The sequence below is a fragment of the Falco biarmicus genome, chromosome 3, assembly GCF_023638135.1.
Source record: "Falco biarmicus isolate bFalBia1 chromosome 3, bFalBia1.pri, whole genome shotgun sequence".
Classification (NCBI taxonomy): Eukaryota; Metazoa; Chordata; class Aves; order Falconiformes; family Falconidae; genus Falco; species Falco biarmicus.
In genome coordinates this window covers 25,315,751-25,336,256 of record NC_079290.1, presented here as the reverse complement: position 1 = coordinate 25,336,256, position 20,506 = coordinate 25,315,751, and the positions used below count along the sequence as shown (strand labels likewise).

Sequence of the window (20,506 nt, the reverse complement as noted above, 5' to 3'; positions counted from 1 at the left end):
TCAGGAGGCCACCGCTGGGGTGCTGTGCCTGGTTCGTGGTACTCAGGGTGAGAGAGGAATGAAGTAAGTCAGTCGCACTGGAGGGTCACTCAAATAGGGGGCTGGAGCACAAAACATCCAAAGAGAGGCCAAAGACACTGTGGGTGATTCACCTGGAGGACACTAAAGCCAAACCGAGTCGTAGTCTTCAGCTGCCTGATCAGGGCTTACAGGCAGGGCTCAGCTCAACTCTTCTCAGAAGTGCACAGCAAAAGGACAAGGGGCAATGTACACAAACGGCAACAATTAAAAAAATGCTTGTGAAGATGGTCAAAAATGACAACTACAGAGGCTGTGAAATCCTCCACCTCAGGCAGATTTGATGTAACTTCACGGTAAGCCTTGTTTGAAGCACAGATGGGACCTAAGTGATCTTTCAAGGTCATAGAATCATAGAATATCTAAAGTTGGAAGGGACCCAGAAGGATCATTGAGTCCAACTCCCTGCTCCTTGCAGGACTACCTAAAACTCGACCATAAAACTAAAAGCATTGTCCAGACACTCCTGGAACTCTGACAGGCTTGGTGCCATGACCAGTTCCCCGGGGTAGCCTGTTCCAGTGACCCACCACCCTCTCAGTGAAGAACCATTTCCCAAAGTTCATGGAACAGTCCTTTCTAACCTCAGAAGTACGGTCTTACAAAATCCCCAGTGCTATGAATACATTGATTCACCATGCAAAGGCAGGATAAAACCAGATGTCTAGGACAAAAAAGAAACTACACAAAGGGCACTTGCTACTTAGTGCCCTCTCTCTGCACTCTCAAGGAAACTGAAAATTAAGGTGAATAGGACCAGAGAAATGAATATATATCTAATATACAGTGCCTTTTCAAACATGTTGTAAGTATCAGCAAAATTGCTGTTTGGAAAACCCTCACATTGTTTAATCCAGTGGGAGAAAATCTGCATCCATACACCTTCTCCGATTCTTCTATGTGTATGCTATTCTGAAATAATACTCTTTGAATTAGAAAGGACCAAAAATATTTTGCTCAGAAACTTGTGACATCATTTTATTGTATTTTGTAGCATTCTTTCCACGACATGCCTAATACAATATTTGTAACCACTACTAAAAGGATTGTATGAGGGCATTTACTGCAGTTACAGCCGAATTCCATAACCAATAAGCAAACAGGCAGCTATAGTTCTTACTGTCCTTTTACTTTTTCCTTTGAGCATTTAACACTGAAAATAGAAGCCCAGGATCAGAACAATCTTACTGTCCTTAACATTATTATGTTCTAGGTAAATATGAACATATTCTAAATGAAAGATGGTGACAGCCTCATGGTTAAGTGGAAGTCCACAGTGCTTTCATGGAACATTCATACATGCCTAACTACTGCACATTTTTGTAGCAACACTTGTCCTAGCTAAATATGGATATATTAGTGCTTATAGATGCTTTATTGCCCTAGTTTGTAAAGCATATAACCCATAAAACCGAAACTGAAATGGATGGGATTTTTCTAAAGTATACATCAAAAAGAGTTTTGTAGGGTCTAGGGTCTGGTTTACCTTTTCCTTGTGTTGTGTAGGTCGTATTCAAGTCCTAGAACTGGAATAACCTCTCTAAGTGACAGCATAAATGACAGCCATTTTAGTGTGGGTTTTTCCCAGCAGAAATCTCCTTGAACGTAAGCCAAATAATGCTAGATTACCAAATTACACATCCTGAGCCATTTTGACTTCCTACACAGCAAATTCTCTCTACCCCTCCCCACCCCACCCACCCCACCCCTCCAAAAGCCCCCAACCAAACACCAAATGCAGATTAAATTTGCTAAACTTCTACAAATAACTGGCAATACTGGGGCACTGGTGTTTGCTATACTTTTGAACGAATGGACTCACACAGCTTTTTCTTTTGTTTCTCCCCTATTCAGGTATTTGTTTGCTCTATCTGACTAGATCAGGACTAACAGAAATAAAACATTGTGCATTATATTTGACAAAAACTTACACATACAATCTTAGATACCAAGAACTTTCCATGTAATTTCTCTCCTGACACTCAAAACATCTCTTGACATTGTGCCTCATCTTAAAAAAAAGTTACACTTCTTTTTCTGAGACAAAGTACATTGGGGCTGAGATAGAAGCACAGAATAGCAGAAAAGATTTGTGGTTTACTAGTCTGGCAAGTATACTTCAGAGCTGACACGCCATTGCAAGGGTCAGTACAAGGTAGTTTAGCCATCTGAATGTGCTTTACAAATGAGAAAATAAGTCCAGTTGTAACTATTGAGAAATTTGAGAAGATAATTAAAAAATAGGAAAAAGTAAACATTTACTGGATTATTTTAAGGTATATTACTAAAACCAACAGGACATAAATTTAAACATGTATAAAGTATACATAAAAATGCATAGATGTACAGTAAATACGTTAATTTATATGTAGAGAGAGTAATATGTACACAGAGTCTGTTGTGCTATAAGTCTAAGCAGTAATTCCTGCAGTATATTGTCTTAAAGCCATTTTATTATACAACAGTTTCAATGTAGCAGGTGCTGAGAACAATGTACATTAACATGAAGTAGGTAAGTCATATCCATTTACTCTTGAAATGTACAAATATAGGAAACAAAGGCCATAAATGTAATAGTACCTACACCTCCAAGACTTCCTTTTTTTTATTTATTTAAATATGCACAAGTCCGCCTAATGCTGATAGACAGGTTTCTTTCCTGCTTCCCTTCCATGTCAACATGTTGACCAGGCACTCAGAACAAAATCTTTGACGCACTTCAGCACCACTTCCACCGATTCAACTCAGTGCACTCCTGACCTTGAAGTCTTCAGGTCAAAAATTAGAGGAAAAAATAAAATAAAAAAATATATAAATAAAACAAACAACTTTGTGGGCTTTCTTTTTCACAAGTTATTTGCCACCAATACTGTCAAAGCAGCTGAATCGTAGTGCATCCATGGGCAGGAGCATATAGCAGCTTTTGTGCACTTTGCAAAAAAAATATATTAAAGAAAATCAAGTCTTTACTGGCTTGTTTTATCTGTCGCTAAAAAGATGCTGTGCTGCTTCTGAGCCCTTTCCATCAAATTCTTTTTCTTCTTTTTCTTGTCTTTTGTTTTTGTTGGCCTTCTCCCTAAAAAAAAAAAACAAATCAATGAGTCAACTAAGTAAAGAATGCAGAAGTGATGTTAGACTGTAGTCAAAAAACTCCATGACATGTAAAATTATTGATGGGGACTGCAAAGGTAATGCTGGCTAATGAGCTTTGATCGTCAGTGGAAACAGAAGCTTTCAATGGGATACCAGAGGAAGCAGGATCCCCGACTGTCATCGCTTACCCACAGGCACAGTTTTGCGGGTATGATTAACCATGTTGATGTAGGTCTCACTTTCAGCAGGGTAACTCACGCAAGCAACATTATGCAAGTGCCTGGGGTCCAAAGCCAAATGGGTACGTCGACTCCTAACTCACTGAAAGCTGGATACGTGCCTTAGATCCTTGCGTAAATTTGTTTGAGTGAGTAATCCTATTTAAGTCAAGTCCAATATATCCATGATTTCAATGAGAAACCAGGCATTACAGCCCAATTATTTGGTTGGATGTTGTCCTACATGCTTTGGCAGAAATAGTGCCGCCACTGCAAAGAACTGTTGCTACTGCTTATTAGCACCCTGTGCCTAAATCTCACAGCGTAGTATCGTGCAGAAACAAAAATTTCATTACATGCTTCTTACTATTGGAATTTGACTGAAAAATAACCAAAACAGAGAAATAAGGATCAATGCAGAAAACCAAATTCTCAGTCTCCTTCGACGGGAATTTTTTTTCCTGTTCAGTTCTAATAATAAATCGGTGACCTTTAATTATCTCAGCAAAGGTACTATAGACTGAGAAAATGCTAGATACAAAGGCCCTCGTGCAGCAATGCATTAACTTTTAAGTATATGCTTAAACCCTAACCAGTCTGGTAGGATTTAAGATGACCAAACACTGTCTGGAGTAAGAATGATCTGGGTTTTCTTGGCTGTATCATGTACTGAAATATGTGATCAATGATAAAAAAAATAAGGTTATTAGTCTCTAGAGGTGCCAACTTTGTAACCTTTCAGGAGAACTAAATGAACTTGAGAAGATAGTAAAAGAAAATTCAAGGAGCAGATGACATAAAAATGTGAAAATCCATTTTTCATCTACATTGTCAATACATTATTAATTGGGAGAAATGTTTACCAGTCTGGCTTTGTCTTACTTCCATATTGTTTTTTAAATAAAAAGGTCTAAACCAGTATGAAGCATTTTTCTCCACTTGATAACAGCAGTGAAAAACTCTGATTCTAAAATTATGAAAATTTATGATTCGTTAAAAATATAGGGTTATGTACTTCAGATTGCATGTTTGTAACATGCTGTCTAGGCTACTATTCTCTAGGAAATATTGGAATTTTGTATATAAAATAGGACAGGACATTAAGGTAATGAGCACACAAGTTTAGTCCATATTAAAATCATAAGGGACCTTGGAGTTTACTTCTGCTTCTCATTAAAGTCTGGCGTTAATGCTACCATGGCATTTTGCCATTTTTAAATCTAGTTAATCCTACATAGTAAAACCTCAGTTCAACCAATCATTAATCAAAGCAGCTTTTAAGTTAAAACTGTTTAGTAACACTGTATCTAATGACTAGGCACACCTAATGAGGTCAGAGGGAAGGAATACTTGACACAAAGTGGCATTGCAAGATGGTTTGAATTATAGACATTTCCATATCATTTTTTTTTTCCTGTGATTCTACTGGTTGGTATATTATGAAGTATAACATTTTTAACCTAAATCTTCAAAATATTTATTAAGGAAGGAATAGATGAAGGGGAAAGAAATTGAAATGAGGGACCAATGCTGCCGGTCAGAAGATCAGCAGTATCAATTAGAGCTTTATTGGAGTTTTGCTATCCTGTTTGCTCAGTGATTTTACTTTCTGAGGTTTCTCACTGTAGAGGCCAATTACTAAAAAGAAATATAAACTTCAGTCAGTGCCTTGTCTATTTTTCTCTACGACCTCCTCCAAAGAACTAGAGCAAATGCTTACTGTAAGTTTAAGGTAGGGGAAGATCCTATTATTTTTCCTCTGAAAACTTTCAGATGCACAGAAAAAATTACACACAACCCACTTGGTATCATTGTCTAAGCCTTACAAAGTAGCTCCTTTAACACACTCATCAAATCAAATTGCCAGCACGCTCTCCATACAATATACTTAAAAGAGAGATGAACTGGACTAGATTTCAGTGATTTGAGATGTCATTGTGCAGCAAACACATTACGGTGCTGCTGCTGCTCTGCAGCAATCATCCCTGTACCTGCTTTTGCCGCAAGGCACACCAAAGGCAAATTACCTTCTTTGATATGTGCCATGGAGCAGCAGCCTCTGTGGAGGCAGTACCACAGAGCTGTTGATACCTGAAAATTTGTTCTCCTGTTAGTGAGCTCTTTGGCTGCTCATTTTATTTCAAAGTGCCCTGTAGTACACAACGTTTCATTACTTTCAGGACAGTATTAAACCACGCTGAGAAAATCCAGATGGCTAACGATGCTAGGAGCCCCAAATCCCAACTGTCATTCTAAGCAGAAAACTGAATATAGAAGGTATTTCTTGGCCAACCATTGGTTCCCATATCGTTACTAGCATGCAACACAGATTAGGGATTAGCAAGAAAAATGAATAAAGACTAGGGAGTTCAAACGAAGTATGCTGCTGAAGTCCCTACACATGATAACTTTTATTAAATGCAGATTTCAATTATAGCACTTATTTTGTCAGCAGAAGCACAGTGAACAGAAGTAACTTCTGAATATTTTGCTACAGATGTCTTTTGAAGAAATTATGTTTATGATACGGAAAGTAGATCCTCAAAGATGATGCAGGAGCCAGACTCTCAGTTCCCCAACTGGAGGGCAGTGGAGCAAGGACAGCCGATGGAGAAGGCACTCCCCTGGGGCTGGAATGGCAGTGGCTCCCCTCTTCTCTGTGCCATGGGTCAGGTGTGGAGAACCTCGTCCTCAAGGAGCCATGCATGGCCACCTCACACCTCGCCATGCTTACTGCTCCTGAGAGCGAGAGCCCTTGACCCCAAGCCCCTCTCTCCATGGAAAGCGGCAGGGCCCTGCCACGCTTGGCTTTGCTGAGGCAGTTGAAAAGGAGTGGACTTTTAGCAGCAGTGTATTATAGTCCAGAACTTGCTGTTCCACACAGAAGGCAATTACTGGCTGAAGCAAATGAGAAGGGAGTGCAAAAGCACTCTGTCTCTCCTATCAGTAACAGATTATAGTATTACTGGACAGGACAGAACTGAATACAAGAAAGCTGCAGAGGGACTTTTTACAAGGGCTTGAAATGATAGGACAAGGGGGAATGGTTTTAAACTGAAAGGGTGTAGATTTAAATTAGACATTAGGAAGAAATACTGTGAGGGTGGTGAGACAGTAGAAAAAGTTGCCCAGAGAAGCTGTGGATGTCCCATCCATGTTCAAGGCCAGGCTGCATGGGACTTTGAGCAACCTGGTCTAGTGGAAGGTGTCCCTGCCCTTGGCAGGGAGGGTGGAACCAGATTTTTAAGGTCCCTTCCAACCCAAACCATTCTGTGATTCTCTGATTCTATGAGTATCTGAGAGAGTGTCTGATCCACCTAGCCTATAAACACCTCCTGATCAGAAAAAAACACCCAAGCGAGCAAGTTGTCCAGCGCAGCCACCTGGGTTCCACAGCCAGCACCGCTCTTTGAGCAACACTGCACCCTTCTTAACGATAGCTCGCCTGCTTGTTATCTGGTAGACAGCCGTGTGCCTTGCTTCTCCTTTCCAAGATACAGGCTTCCACATCAGGCCTCATCTTCAGTCTTTATTTTACGACTACAATCTATTTTGTAAATCCTTTGGTTTTAACAGCAACGGGAGCAAATAGAAATAATTAATGCAAACAGCAGGATACCTGAGCACTGTTCAGGTTATGTACTCATATTTTTATTTTTATTTTATTTTCCCTTGCATACTAACTAGCCAACTAACTAACTTTTCCTTGAAAAGCATTTTTTATCTCTGACTGTCTAAAACAGGGCTCCTCAATTTTTATTATCAGTCAGCTCTGAACTCAATTTACAGAATTTGTTAAATACTCTGTAAAGTCATGTGTATACACTGAAATATACAGGACCTAAGAAAGATCTGAAACTTAGGTGGATTTTGTGTTCAATTATCTAGCAAATAAAAGCCTTAAAACTTACCTATCGTTCTGTATCTCCTATTTCTGCACAGGTTATTTTACAGAAGTAAGACTGGCAAACCCATTCATTCAAACCCTTTATTGCAATGTTATAACATTCAGTTTTGCTATTTGATTTATAAATTACCAATGAGTAAGTCCTCATTTTCTAAGCAACTTATCCCAATCGTTGGTATCTTTCCAGTATTATTCATTAAACTTTTATTTGGACTACTTGGTTCTGGTAGGTAGATGGGCAATACTATTGCAATACTATGCAATTAAACATTATCATTAGCTAACAATGTGCCACAGCTTCTAAGGGTTAGATAACATATGGGTAATGGTACAATAACATATAGGTAATGATGCAATTCCAACATGAATTCCTGAAAAAAAAACATTTATGCTAATATACACGGCAATTGTCTGTACATCAGAGAGTAACAGCTATGAAAATTATTTAACTAGGCTCTTGCTGGATTACTTTTCTTCCTTTTTTGTTGCTTCTGTAGCATTTTATCAGTGTTTCTCCTACAGTTGCTCTATGCTGGTATATTAGAGACTTGTGCTCAGTTCTCTGGTCTGTCTCATACCCTGAGCTGAAACATGTTTGCAAATACCACAGGTTCCTGCTGGATGGACCCGCCTGTTAATTCAGGACACACATTACCTGGTTCAAAAGGTGCCTTCATCACCTTCTGTTAGCTGCAAAGGCAGCTTTCTCCAGACACAGTTTTGGCAGCAGATCGCTAACGCTCAGGGCACTCCTGGCTCTCCAGAACTAAAATGCAGCAAATGAATTCACAGGGACTCCCAGCCACATTGCTCGAGATCCTTGTCTCAGATAGACAGCATCAGTTCAGTATCTGATTTGTTCTTAATCTGCTGTATAGATGCTGTTGTATGTACTGCTCTTCTAACAAAATCTCTGTCCGTTGCTGCTTTCAGCAGATGGAGAAAATCCAGGACACATCCACGTGAGGGCAGCAAGGACTTACATTTGAAACGTTAAAAAAAGGCAGGGGAAAAAGTGACATCTGCAGCTTTATTTCATAGTGTAATTCCCTCACAAGTTTTCAGCATTCTAACATACACATTACTATTTTAGAGATATCAGAATGCTTAATGCTCCTTTCTTTATTTAAAACATTTTTCTCCTCTCCTGATGATTACGGAATAACAGGACTTACAGCTGTCTGCCTGCTCCCCTTCCGTGGATTTTCATACACAGAATTTTCACTGCTAGCAGCAAAGGCACAATGGTGTCCTGGGATAACAGCAGACTTTGCTAAATATACCCTTTGTCCTGTTAGGAGCTAAGTCATTGCACACCTGTACATCATTGTGCTATGGCTGCAGTTCTAGCATGGACCCCGCGTGTGGCAGCACCTCATCTGCACGGTGAGCTAGAGAAGTTACCACAGCCCTCGTATCACTGAAGGATGGCAGACACCAGGGAGCTAATGATAGCGGTGGAAAGATGATAGGGATACTCAATGATTAACCAGTCAGCTCAACTCAAGAGAAAGATGGCAGTTGTAAGCTTCTGGACAACTTCTGTCCTGCACAGACCTGCGGTTGTCTCATCATTTACTCTCCATTTGAACCACGTATCAAACTGCACATAAACAAAAATCCAGACTTCAAAAATCCAACTAGCAAGCAAGCAAAGGATTCAGTTCATAAATTATTCCTCAGAGGTAATTTATTTCCTGGGGCTTTCAGTCAGGTTAAAAATTTTGGATACCGCAACTGCCAGAGAAATGCACAAATTGATGAGAAATCTTGTAAACACACACTCAACGAAAGAAAAAAAAAACACCCACTGCTACAAAGTCAACCTCTTCCTAAAGCATGATTTTCAAACCAGCACTGACAAGTGGCCCACAAAAAGAGGACACAGAGCTTTAATAACTTAGCAAACCACACACCGTGGGCATCTCTACCAATGTCACCTGCTACTGAATGGATTCATGACAGCTTTCCTAAGCTAGTTTGCTGTTGTTTTTTCAAACACCATCAAACTTAGGTTGAAATTGGATATGCTTAATGTGTGCTACAGGAGGAATATGACTTGGGGGAAATCAGCTGAAATAAAATAACCTTTTTGTTCAGGGAGTGAAAGATACTGGGACTCGGACTGTGACACTGGAAAAGAAGTAAGAAGATTGAGGAGATGGGACAGGAAGGGTCAAGTGTCAGAAACTAGCTCCTCGCTTTCCTGGGTGAATTTCTGATGTAATTTGAAGAAGTCCTGCAAATACATTTTTGCCTCTGGAGACACCAGAAGGGATGGTATGATCACATAAAGTACATCAACTGCCCATGACACCATCCCCAATCCCAAAATTTCTATTCCATTTTCTATTCAAATCCCACAATTTGTAAAGGTGGGTTAATTAATGTTTGCAGAGCACTGAAACACAGTAACAATGAACACCATAGCAAAGTCATGAATTATGTTATCATTCTTTTTTCATTTGGAAGAGCTGAATAATGTTAGCAAATTAGGTCTTAGAACGATTACTGAATGAAAATAGGAAAAAATTACCATACTGTAGATGTTATCACCACTGATACAAAGAAGGAGCAAATGAAAGTACTTCCTTCAGCTTTGAAGTACTTGAGTTTGCAAGTTTAATAGTCTTCTTATGTACTTTTTGGTGCAATACTAATAGCTAATGGTATAAATTACATGTACTGCCGGTCTACTGAAATAAATAATAAACTAAGAAAATGAGTTCCCTCATGTAAAAGCACAGTTTGATGTTTTTCACACATTCTTGCCTATTTGATGTCATGATTCCCTGCTGAAAATCATGGAAATTTCTGTCTTGAGTAAACCTCATAATTTCTACACAGATCATTACAAAAGCACTGGTAGTGCAGAGCTAGCCTGCATGGCATCTTATTCAGTTCCTGGCAGCCAGAATCCTGATAGCTCATTTTCAATTTTCAACTTAATAATTTCACAATTTTGGGTAAACTTTGGGTAAATTATATCCAAACCAACACAGCTACAGAGATGAAAGCTAATTTAAAAGAATAAAAAAAAATAATTCCTCAACTGAAAGAAAGATCAAATTATCTCACGTTTCTGTACATTAATCCCACTAGCTTCTTTTGTTTTGACACATTCACTAAGAAATTATAGATGTTAATATTTAGGGCAAGAATAAATGAAGTGAGGTACTCTTTTTCTCCCAGAGTACACATCTACTGCTTTTCATCTGGCCTGAATACAAACTAAACAATACTCAAATCTGATGTTCTTTCCTTCTGGAAAATACCGAGTACCATCAGGCATTGTCACCTGTTTAAGAAATACTGATTCCTCCACAAAGAATGGAATTTACATGTCACAGCCTATTGAGAGTTCAGTGGATTTTTTCTTCAACTTTAGGGCAAATTCACTGGGAAAAGAGTCATCTTACATTGCTGAAACTCAATGCATTTCCCACAATGCAGTTTTCCAAAGTATTCAGTAGATAGCAGTGAGATATTAACCGAAAACTGGCTTCCACTTCCATCATTTCAAAGAATACTATTTTTTCTTTGTAAAAGTAACCATTAATCTGCCTAGAACATAAGACTTTCTATTCGTTAATGAATATAAAAAGTGAAAAAATAAAAAATCACACATAAGGCTAAGGGAAAGAAAGCAAAAGAAAGCATACTGGGGGAAGAGGAAAACCAGCAAACTCAAGGTGACATGGAAACTCTCAGAAAACTCTGACAGAAGACCTAGTTTGACTGAATAGTATAGATCAGGGGTCCTCAAACTTTTTAACCAGGGGGCCGGCGCGCGGATGCAGTGGCAGGGTCATCTGCGGCTGCTTGGTTTCCCCCCCCCAACCCCCGGCGGGGGGGTCTGTAAATACCGGGGGCCGGATTGAGGATCCTGGGGGCCGTATCCAGCCCGCGGGCCATAGTTTGAGGACCCCTGGGATAGATGCTAAATGCTGGGTCCCATTGTCCTTTCAGTCACAGTTGTGTGAAAACAGGAGGATCTCCATTGCAGCCAAAATGTTTATCTACTGTAGATTTAGCTCAGAATTCATATCATATGAATATCAGTTGCATGCATGGTACTCACTATTCTTATCTTAGTCAACACCATGTCAGATCAGATGCTTTGCAGGCAGAACCAAGCAAAATATTTCCAAGGAAAGGTTTAGGTTTATTTTCCTTCCTTTCACAGTGCAATATAAAGCAAATGTTAAAATAATAAATCAATATTTATACACAGTCAGGTGTATACATACATGTGTAAATACATTTCAACTCTATAGGCAACAATTATGGCTAAGAACTAATTGGCTCTGAATTCCTCTAGGTTTGATTGGACACTAATCTGACTTAAAACTCCCTCTGTCCACTATTTCAAAACAGATTATTTTTCATCCATTTCTCCTTTTTCTAGCTGATTTAATTAATATATTTTTTTACTTCATCATATAGGGAATAGATAATAAATTCTGTTGAGACAACATTTACTTGAGGCACCTGCAAGGTTTAATTTCATTCTGGAAATTGCATTTTGTTCAATTAAGAGTTTCTTACAGAGGGAGAGATTATACTGGGAAGATATCTTTGTAGAGATTTTTTTTTCCTTCTGTGAAATAGTATTTAGTTGTGAAGGGGTTTTTATATGACATGTAAATGTTTATATGTCTTTTTAAATTCCCTTTAGGGATTCTGGTCAAGAACTGAGGAATAATGCTGTTCAAGGACCCTTTTTTTTTCCTTTTTTTTTTCTTTTCTTTTTTTTAAACTGAAACAAGCTCAAAAAATAGTTTTACTTATCACTTCTGCCTCTCTTCAAGTAATGCACAGGTAATCCTATTGAGAGTCAGTAAGAAAAAAGTCTAAAATGAACACCTGATAATGGATTAAGGTACAATCCAGCAGGAAGCCTCCTACTGAATAACCGCTATAAATGAAGATGAATGTATCATTTCTAATTACATGATGTAAAATTATTACATCAGTCTGCTCATCAGGAATGGTGTGCCAGATTAACTGCTGCACATGCGTTGCTCGCTGATATTCATTTGGTTTATACTCCAGAAGGTGCTGAAACAGCAGGTATTTCATATTGTCTACCTAGATTTGGTCATTACCCTCTGTTTGCCCATAACTACATTGGTGTATCTGTACACACTTTTCCCTTCTCCTCAGACATTTCTCCGATGCAGCAAGTTGAAGCACACACACTTGTTTTCATCACCAAACCCACAATCAGAGCTTCACTCCATCCATTACAGCTCTTACTATCTGTAACATGGTCACGATGGAGTTGCTGTCTTGGTCTTGTAGTTAGGATATTATCTTTTCTGATATTCCTTCTCTGCTGATGCAGCGTAACACGTTCTTTATCCTAAATTTAGCTTCGAGGACTTCCCTATGGCCACAGCTTTCTCCATACTAATGCTACACCTCCATGACTACATTAAACAGTGTTAGAGAACATTCCTAAATACTATACCTCACTTGTCTGTTGTGTTTTGACTTGGAGCAGCCCCTGCCCTTCTGAGGAAGACAGCATAGCCCAGGGCTGCTCCTGCAGGCATGTCCCTGGCTGGGGAGCTCTGAACAGAGCCATTACGGGTGTTGACTGACCCATGCCACTCCATGCAGTGCCAGATAGCACCCCAGCACATCTAATTAAGTACTATAGAGATAGTCACTGTCTTTGAGCTGTGGCCACTCAGGATTTAAAAATGTCCTGAGTTACATGGCTTTATCCCTAAATGTATTACAGCTTTCTTGCTGACTTAAAGAGAAGCACTTTCCCAAGACTGCCTACAAGCTCACATGCATGCCAGGCTGATTTATGTGTAACCGGTTAATTCAACATCATATGGCTACAGGAAGTTTATTCACTATCAGAAGCTGGAGATAGGGCACTTTTCACCCTAAATCTTACTTGTTTCCCAATAGTCACACACCAGTTTCTCACAGATATTAAAATTTATACTACACAGCCATTTATAAAAAACAGATATGTACAGTACCTGATAGGGTGCTTCAGCTTGCTAAAGCTTTTTTGTGTGTGCTAGTATCACCAAACCACTGTCACAACTTTAGAAATAGCTTTATGGCCCACAGAACTTTTTTGCAAGTTTAGTGTTTATATGGAGTCTACTTTACAATGAAGTCAGGAACATAAAATCACCCAGCTGAGTCCTGTTAACTATGGTCTGGACCAGTTTTCAAAGCTCCACTATTGTCTTCGGGAAAGGAGTGCATGAGGAGTTCTGCAAGGAAGCAAAAAAGACATCAGGATGATGGTCTGTCTGTAACATGGTCATGCCGCACCTGAGCCTGCCTGCTGCCTCCGTGGGAGGATGCTGATGCGATTTTTTTCCCACTGCAAACATGCCGTGGAGAGATCTGTGGAAAGGAACAGCTGGACTAAGGGGAGTGAGTTTAAGCACTCTAGGGAAAAACACGGTTCCCTCCCTAACCGAAAACTGGTATTCAAATTGATACACAACTACATACGTTCTTCAGCACATAGAGAATCTGTAATTTCTTTGGTTTTAAAGGAGACTTATTCAGACTGAAGTATCAGACACTGACTGTTTCAGGCTGCCTGGCAGACTTTCTTTATGAAAGAAAAACAAGTTGTATGACCATCGGCTATTCAGACTTTTTTCTTCAGACTTCCTCCTGGACTTTTTTTTTCTGAGTGTTTGAGCAATGTTTGGCTCAAGTCCCTGCAAAATTCATGCACAGGAAAAACTTTACACCCCCATCCCCACAAACCCCACACAAGCAGCTCTTTAAATGTCCCCACATTGCTGTGAAGCATTAACCGAATTTTTTTGACCAACTGGTACTTGAGGTTTGAACATGAGCTGGCTTAGGACAGCGGGAAATATCAGTAAATCAGGATCAAGGACCTAAGATAAATTGAGCTTAAAAGTATTTATTTTTGGCTTTCTCCAAAATAATGCATAAACAGACTGTGGGACCACCTAACATTTTTTTACCCCAAGGCACTAAACTGGTATATACCACTCATTAATTTCTCGTTCCCCAGAAAAAAAAAATTGTTCAAGGTGTAATGAGCCTTTAAAAAATATGATAATTAGTGGGTTTCAGTGAATGGGCTGTAAAGTATTTAATAACTTTCTTTTATTTTTTTTCCCAGATATTGAATTATTGATAGGCATTTTTTCCCCTTTTTAAATTGCTAATCAGAATGTAGGGCAAAACAGTCAAAAGCAGAAAATTAAATTTGATATGCTTGGAGATTTTCACAGTGAGACAGTCATATTGGAAGAAAACAAACGAGATGTTTCAAAGTTATGCTTATTTAAAACTGAAATTCATGTAAAACAAATTATTTATGCTGTACTTTCTTTAAATTATGCTCTACAACTTCTCCAAATAAATTCAAGTCTGCATGTAATAGCAGCATTAGATATAACGTGTCTTATATTAAATTGTACTGCAGAGGCACATGAAAGTATAGTAAGGACAAACCACAAGCCAAAAAACCTGTGATTTCTCCAAGTTTATTATTAGACTTAATAACTTTAAGTGCCTTGTTTGCCTTGAAGCCAGCTGAACCAGTTCTTATCTGAAGTTCACTGCACAAGATTGTCTCGAACCTGCATACCTTTTCAAAGTCTGTAAACTAAATAATAAATACATCAATAGGAAAATGAGATCATGCACGTCTCTTTAAGAATGCTTGCAGTTTATAGTAATATAATTGAAAACATGTTTTATTCCTTAAAACTTAAGATGACGCAGTGATTGCAAAGGAGAAGTGGGGTCAAAGAGAACCTCCAGTGAGATCTCGTACATAAACATGAGAAATCAAACATTATTCTCATATGCTGTTGAGGTTAATAGCTTGCTAGTGAAATGCATCCGGTCTAGATCTGAAGACAAGAGGAGACAGAGGATCCACCACTTCCTCTGGTAATTGTCCCAGCAGTTAATCATTCCACCACCAGAAATAGCTGCCCAATTCCTAACTTAAGTTTTAATATCCATTTATTATTTCTCATTATGCCTTTCTATCCTAGATCAGACTTTTCTCTTCACGTGTGGTAGATAAATTTTTGCTCACCATCTTTCTGAGAAATTGAACATATGGTAGTCTTTGTGCACCTTTCTATAAAGTTTCCTTTGTAGCCCTCAAAGTTTTTGACTCTCAAAACCTGTTGAGTTCTGCTCATACGTAGGATAAAACTGATTAATCATCTTTTTCCTTACTACCAAGGTTATAGAACCAAGAATTGTATTTGATATTTTCCTCTCTTTATTGTAGTGGACTCATGTTATTTCTGCTGAGCAACATTGCTTTTCAGAAGCCATTCCTCATCCTGCAGGCATGCACTCCTTGTTCTATAACTCTTTGATCCTCCAGGATAACTTTACATTTACCTGAATGAAAATCAATTGTGTTTGAAGGGGACCTTTACAAAGCAACCTGGATTATGTTTAGGTCTGCTCTAGAGTATTTTTTACCATTACTTGTTATTCACCTTCACCATGAAAATGTATCTCTAGGAAGAGCCACAAGAAGTCTGAATACAATGTATTTCCAGAATGAATCCAGTATTACTGCAGTTATGGGGAATGCCCCTTTTCTGGATCCAGATGGAGCAGCTGAGGACATTTTCGCCCTGGCTGTTCCTCAGTGCCCACCACCAGCCACAGCTCTGCGGGCAGAAGAGGCTGTATTAACAATTGCTAATCCACCGAAGTACAAACCCATGCCTGCGGGCAGGCTGAGGCTGCCGCCCTTGGCGCTGAAGGCTGCCAGGCAGTCTGTGCAGGGCTGGATGAGGAACACACACATGCTCCTTCCCCGGCACAGCTGCAGGAACACCTACACTGGCGCAGTGCTGGCTTCACAGATAGCAACCATGCACAACTGAACAAAGACTGGTTTGAAAATTGTTTTACTAAACTGAAGTAAGAACTTGACAATAAATTTATCCACATGAGCTGTTTCACATGATTAAACAGACTGAATGATGAGTATGTATTTCAACCATAAGTACATCAGCGTTGAAACATTTTGTATTTAAAACCATGGGCTTTTTATATTTAGCACCCAATAACAACAACGTCAAGACTTTTTCTCCCCTGCTGTGCTTTAACCCCAGCTGGCATCTAAGTACCATGCAGCTGCTTGCTCACTCCCTGCCCCCAGAGGGATAGGGAAGAGATTTGGGAAAAGGTAAAACTCATAAGTTGATGAAAAAACAGTTTAATAATTGAAATAAAATAAGATAAAACATATAATAATAGCAACAACAACAATTGTAATGAATAGGAGAGAGAGGGAGAGAGGAATAAAACCCCAAAGAGAAAAAAAACCCAAGTGATGCCAACACAGTCCCTCACCCCCCGCTGACCGATGCCCAGCCAGTCCCCCAGCAGCGATCGGCCAGCCCCAGCCAGCTCCCTCCAGTTTATGCACTGGGCGTGATGTTCTACTGTATGGAATATCCCTGTGGCTAGTTTGGGTCATCTGTCCTGGCTCTGCTCCCTCCCAGTTTCTTGTGCCCCTCCAGCCCTCTCACCAGCAATAACTGAGAAACTGAAAAGTCCTTGAGTTAGTATAAACATCACTTAGCAACAACTAAAACACCAGTGCTATCAACATCATTCTCATACCAAATCCAAAACTCAGCATTATACCAGCTATTGAGAAGCGAATTAACTCTATCCCAGTCAAAACCAGGACTCCCTCCCAGAGGTAAGACACATTGATTTTCTAGGGGAACGAACGGTCTGCAGCATCTCTGTTATGCCAGCCTGCTGCTGCAGATGCTCTCAGCAGAGCAAGGAGCTGCCTTCCCCCCTCACATATGCAGCAGCTGGATACAGCCTTGGCATCACATGATATAAGAAGCAGCGTAACGTGGTGTCTAATAATTCATGTGGAGTGGACATATTAAGGTCTCTTCTGATATACATCTGCAACAAAGACAGCAATATAATCTCCACCATCAGTTTAAACAAACAGTCTAAACTAAATTGAAAACTAACTTTTTTTCTTGCATAAACCATTTTAAAGTATATACTCACCGATAAAATTGAAGAAAAATGTGTGGATGCTTTCTTAAGAAGAAAAGGAAAAAGAATATATGAAATAAACACAGCATGTAGCTTAAAGGCTACTTGCCATAAAAGGCTTTTCCTGACTAGAAGTTACAGATGTACTTAAAGAACAGATGTACATCAAAGACTGTTGATTAGAAGCACAGAGAGAAGTAATTATCAGGGTTGTTATTTTTTTTTAAATAAATTCTTTATTCTAATACCAATAAAACCTTAGTATGTACAGAATGATTCTATGGGTTTAATTAACCATATGAAAAATATAAATGTATATGCTATTCTTGCTCCACACCATCACATTCTTATGGCTACTTGGGGTGAGCTTCTGATCGATATGAGATCTTGGTTTCATTATTTTGTGACAGTATTAGCTTAAAGACACTGCATAACTGAAATTGTTCAAGATCTATTGATCTTGTTGCTTAGAAGTGCCTGATGTTAATAAAACTTTGTGGGCCGGAGTTATTTCCACCAGTAGATAGTGAGGCTGGTGGTCATAGAGAGCCCATCCTGCAGTGCAGTACAGTGTGTACAGTAGCACAAACCTGTCTTTGCTGAACTGGTGGCCAGCTGCAACGGCTACAGCTTATGAATAAAATAAAAAGAGCCAGAGCACAGGTTTGAACACCTGAACACTAGCAGGTTTCCTGGCACATTTCTGACTTGTGTCTATTAGTATTTACCCCAAGAATGGTACATTCCCACCTGTATATTCTGTGTAAAAGAGCAAGAGATGATGAAAGAAACATTTATCCGAAACCTTTCAACTTCACTAACCCCAAATTATCAGCTATTTTTCAAGCTGAACAATTTTTACAGTTCTGATTTTAGATGCATTGGAATACATGGACCTAAAACCCAGACATGCAAGTTGTGGTTTAACCCAGCAGGCAGCTCAACACCACACAGCTGTTTGCTCACTCCCACCCAAGTGGGATGGGGGACAGAACCGGAAAAAAGGTAAAACTCATAGGCTGAGACAAAGACAGCTTAATAGGACAGAAAAGGAAGGGGAAATAAAAGTAGTAGTAGTAGTAGTAGTAGTAGGAAGAAGAAGAAGAAGAAGAAGAAGAAGAAGAAGAAGAAGAAGAAGAATAGCAGTAGTATATACAAAACAAGTGATGGAAAAGGCAAATTGCTTACCACCCACTGACCAATGCTCAGGCAGTTCCCAAGCAGTGGCTGCCACCTGCCAGCCAGTTCCCCCCAGTTTTATTTTCCAGCAAGACATCTATGGTCTGGCATATCCCTTTGGCCAGTTTGGTTCAGCTGACCTCACTGTCCCCATCCAGCTTCTTGGCCTCCCAGCCTCTCTGCTGGCAGGGCAGTATGAGAAGCTGAAAAGCCCTTGTCTTTGTGCAAGCACTGCTCAGCAGCAGCTACATCACTGTGTTCTCAGCACTATTCTCATCCTAAAGTCAAAGCACAGCACTCTACCAGCTACTAGGAAAAAAATTAACTCTATCCCAGCCAAAACCAGGATAAAAATGTATAACTTTGGCTACGTACTTGGGCTGGCTGATATTGTTTTTAATGCTGGAAGGAACTATTTATTTGAACCAAGCTCAGCTAAGTGATTATCAGCTTCTCGCACTGAAGTGTAGTTGATCTCTGCTGAATGCTAATTATTTCATCATGTTAGCAAATAATCATTTCTTGGCCAGTGCCTTCATCACAATCTGATCCATGTGTTGATTTTAACTGTCCTATGAGATTAATAGTGGGTGACAACTGGGTCATTCTGGTGTGACATACTTACCAAATTAGTTACAAGTATCCACTCAACTGTTTATTTTCTCTACTGAGACAATTAGTCCACTATTGTAGCCACTTTCCTTCTCTCTAACTCAGACTGGAAGGTAGCGTATTCTTCTTGTCATTTTCTGACTTCAGGAGACTCCTTCCAGTTATGCTTAACATCTTTCAGTTTCCTTCTGTGTAGCCGAATAATTACTTACTGCCTAATGCTACCCAGTTACTCTTCTTTAAACTTCCTTCCACACATACAGACTTCGAACATACGATTTCTGTTATTGCCAGTTTCTGTGTAAATAAACTTTACATAATGGCTTGTTCCTCAGACCTGATTTCAAAAGGCAACGAAGTACTAATATGCAGGTATGTTTGTAATGCAGGTATGTTTGTAGTACAAAATTATCCCTGGTTTGCCTGTCTACGCAGACACTAAAATCTGCACAACGGTCTGGATTATTAGATAGAAATTGCCACTGTTACAGTTTGTTTCTATCAGAACTATGGAAACACCCTATGTGGGAATCACAAAGTAGGATGATTTACAGGATTAATAGGGTTTTTACATGTAAATAGGATTTAATAGTTTTTTTACATGTAATTAACTAAATGAAATATTCCTGCCACCTATAAAATAAGCATGCCATATAGAAAAAATAAGTTTTAAAATGCCTGTTAGGATGTAATATCAACAACATACTATAAGTTAAAGAGTTATTTATACAGTTAATTTTTCATTGATACACAGTTAGCTTTGCAAAGGAAAATGCCTTATCCATTTGAATATTTCTAGAATACTGAAAATAATCTGACCATTTTAAACTACTTACCAGTTTCTGCATGGATCTACCCAACAGACAAAACACACAGAAACATTTAAGAGTGGCTTGTGAGGTAAAAGCAACAAAGCGATTATTCATTGTCAGGAAACGTGTCTATTTAGATTAAGTGATCATAATATTATTTGTTTCCAACAAATACAATTCTATGAACCTTAAACAATACTTTATTTTGAAATACCTCTGACTTAACAAATGAGATGACTGATTTATTTTTCAAAATCTGGTTAAATATACAAGTGAAATCCTTGTGAATCAAGACTTTCCATGCCAAGTCTCAATGGTGATTTTTTTTATGATTAAGTATGAATTCCTGGAAAACATGGTTTATCATAGAAAAACTGGCAAAACTTTCACAGTATTTGCTCTAACAGGCACCACTGTAATGGGCTGCAGACCTATGAACAGGCCAAGAACAGAAGCTAAAACTTACACTGAACAATACAGTATGTTACAAAGTGGGAAAAAGGTATTCTTTCTTTTCTAAATTATAATAGATGGGATCTATTTCAATCCATAATTTACATAATGAAGAACTC

The 20,506-nt window shown here is 39.0% G+C and overlaps 1 protein-coding gene across 1 annotated transcript in view; it reads right to left on the bottom strand.

Moving 5' to 3' along the window:
• Positions 1-2,024: 2,024 nt before the first annotated feature.
• Positions 2,025-20,506, bottom strand: part of RSPO2 (R-spondin 2) — a 113,951-nt gene continuing 95,469 nt past the window's right edge. The window contains exon 5 of the mRNA XM_056333650.1: positions 2,025-3,154. Within this exon, the coding sequence (XP_056189625.1) occupies positions 3,045-3,154 (110 nt within the window). The 3' untranslated portion in view covers positions 2,025-3,044. The remainder of the gene's footprint in view (positions 3,155-20,506) is intronic.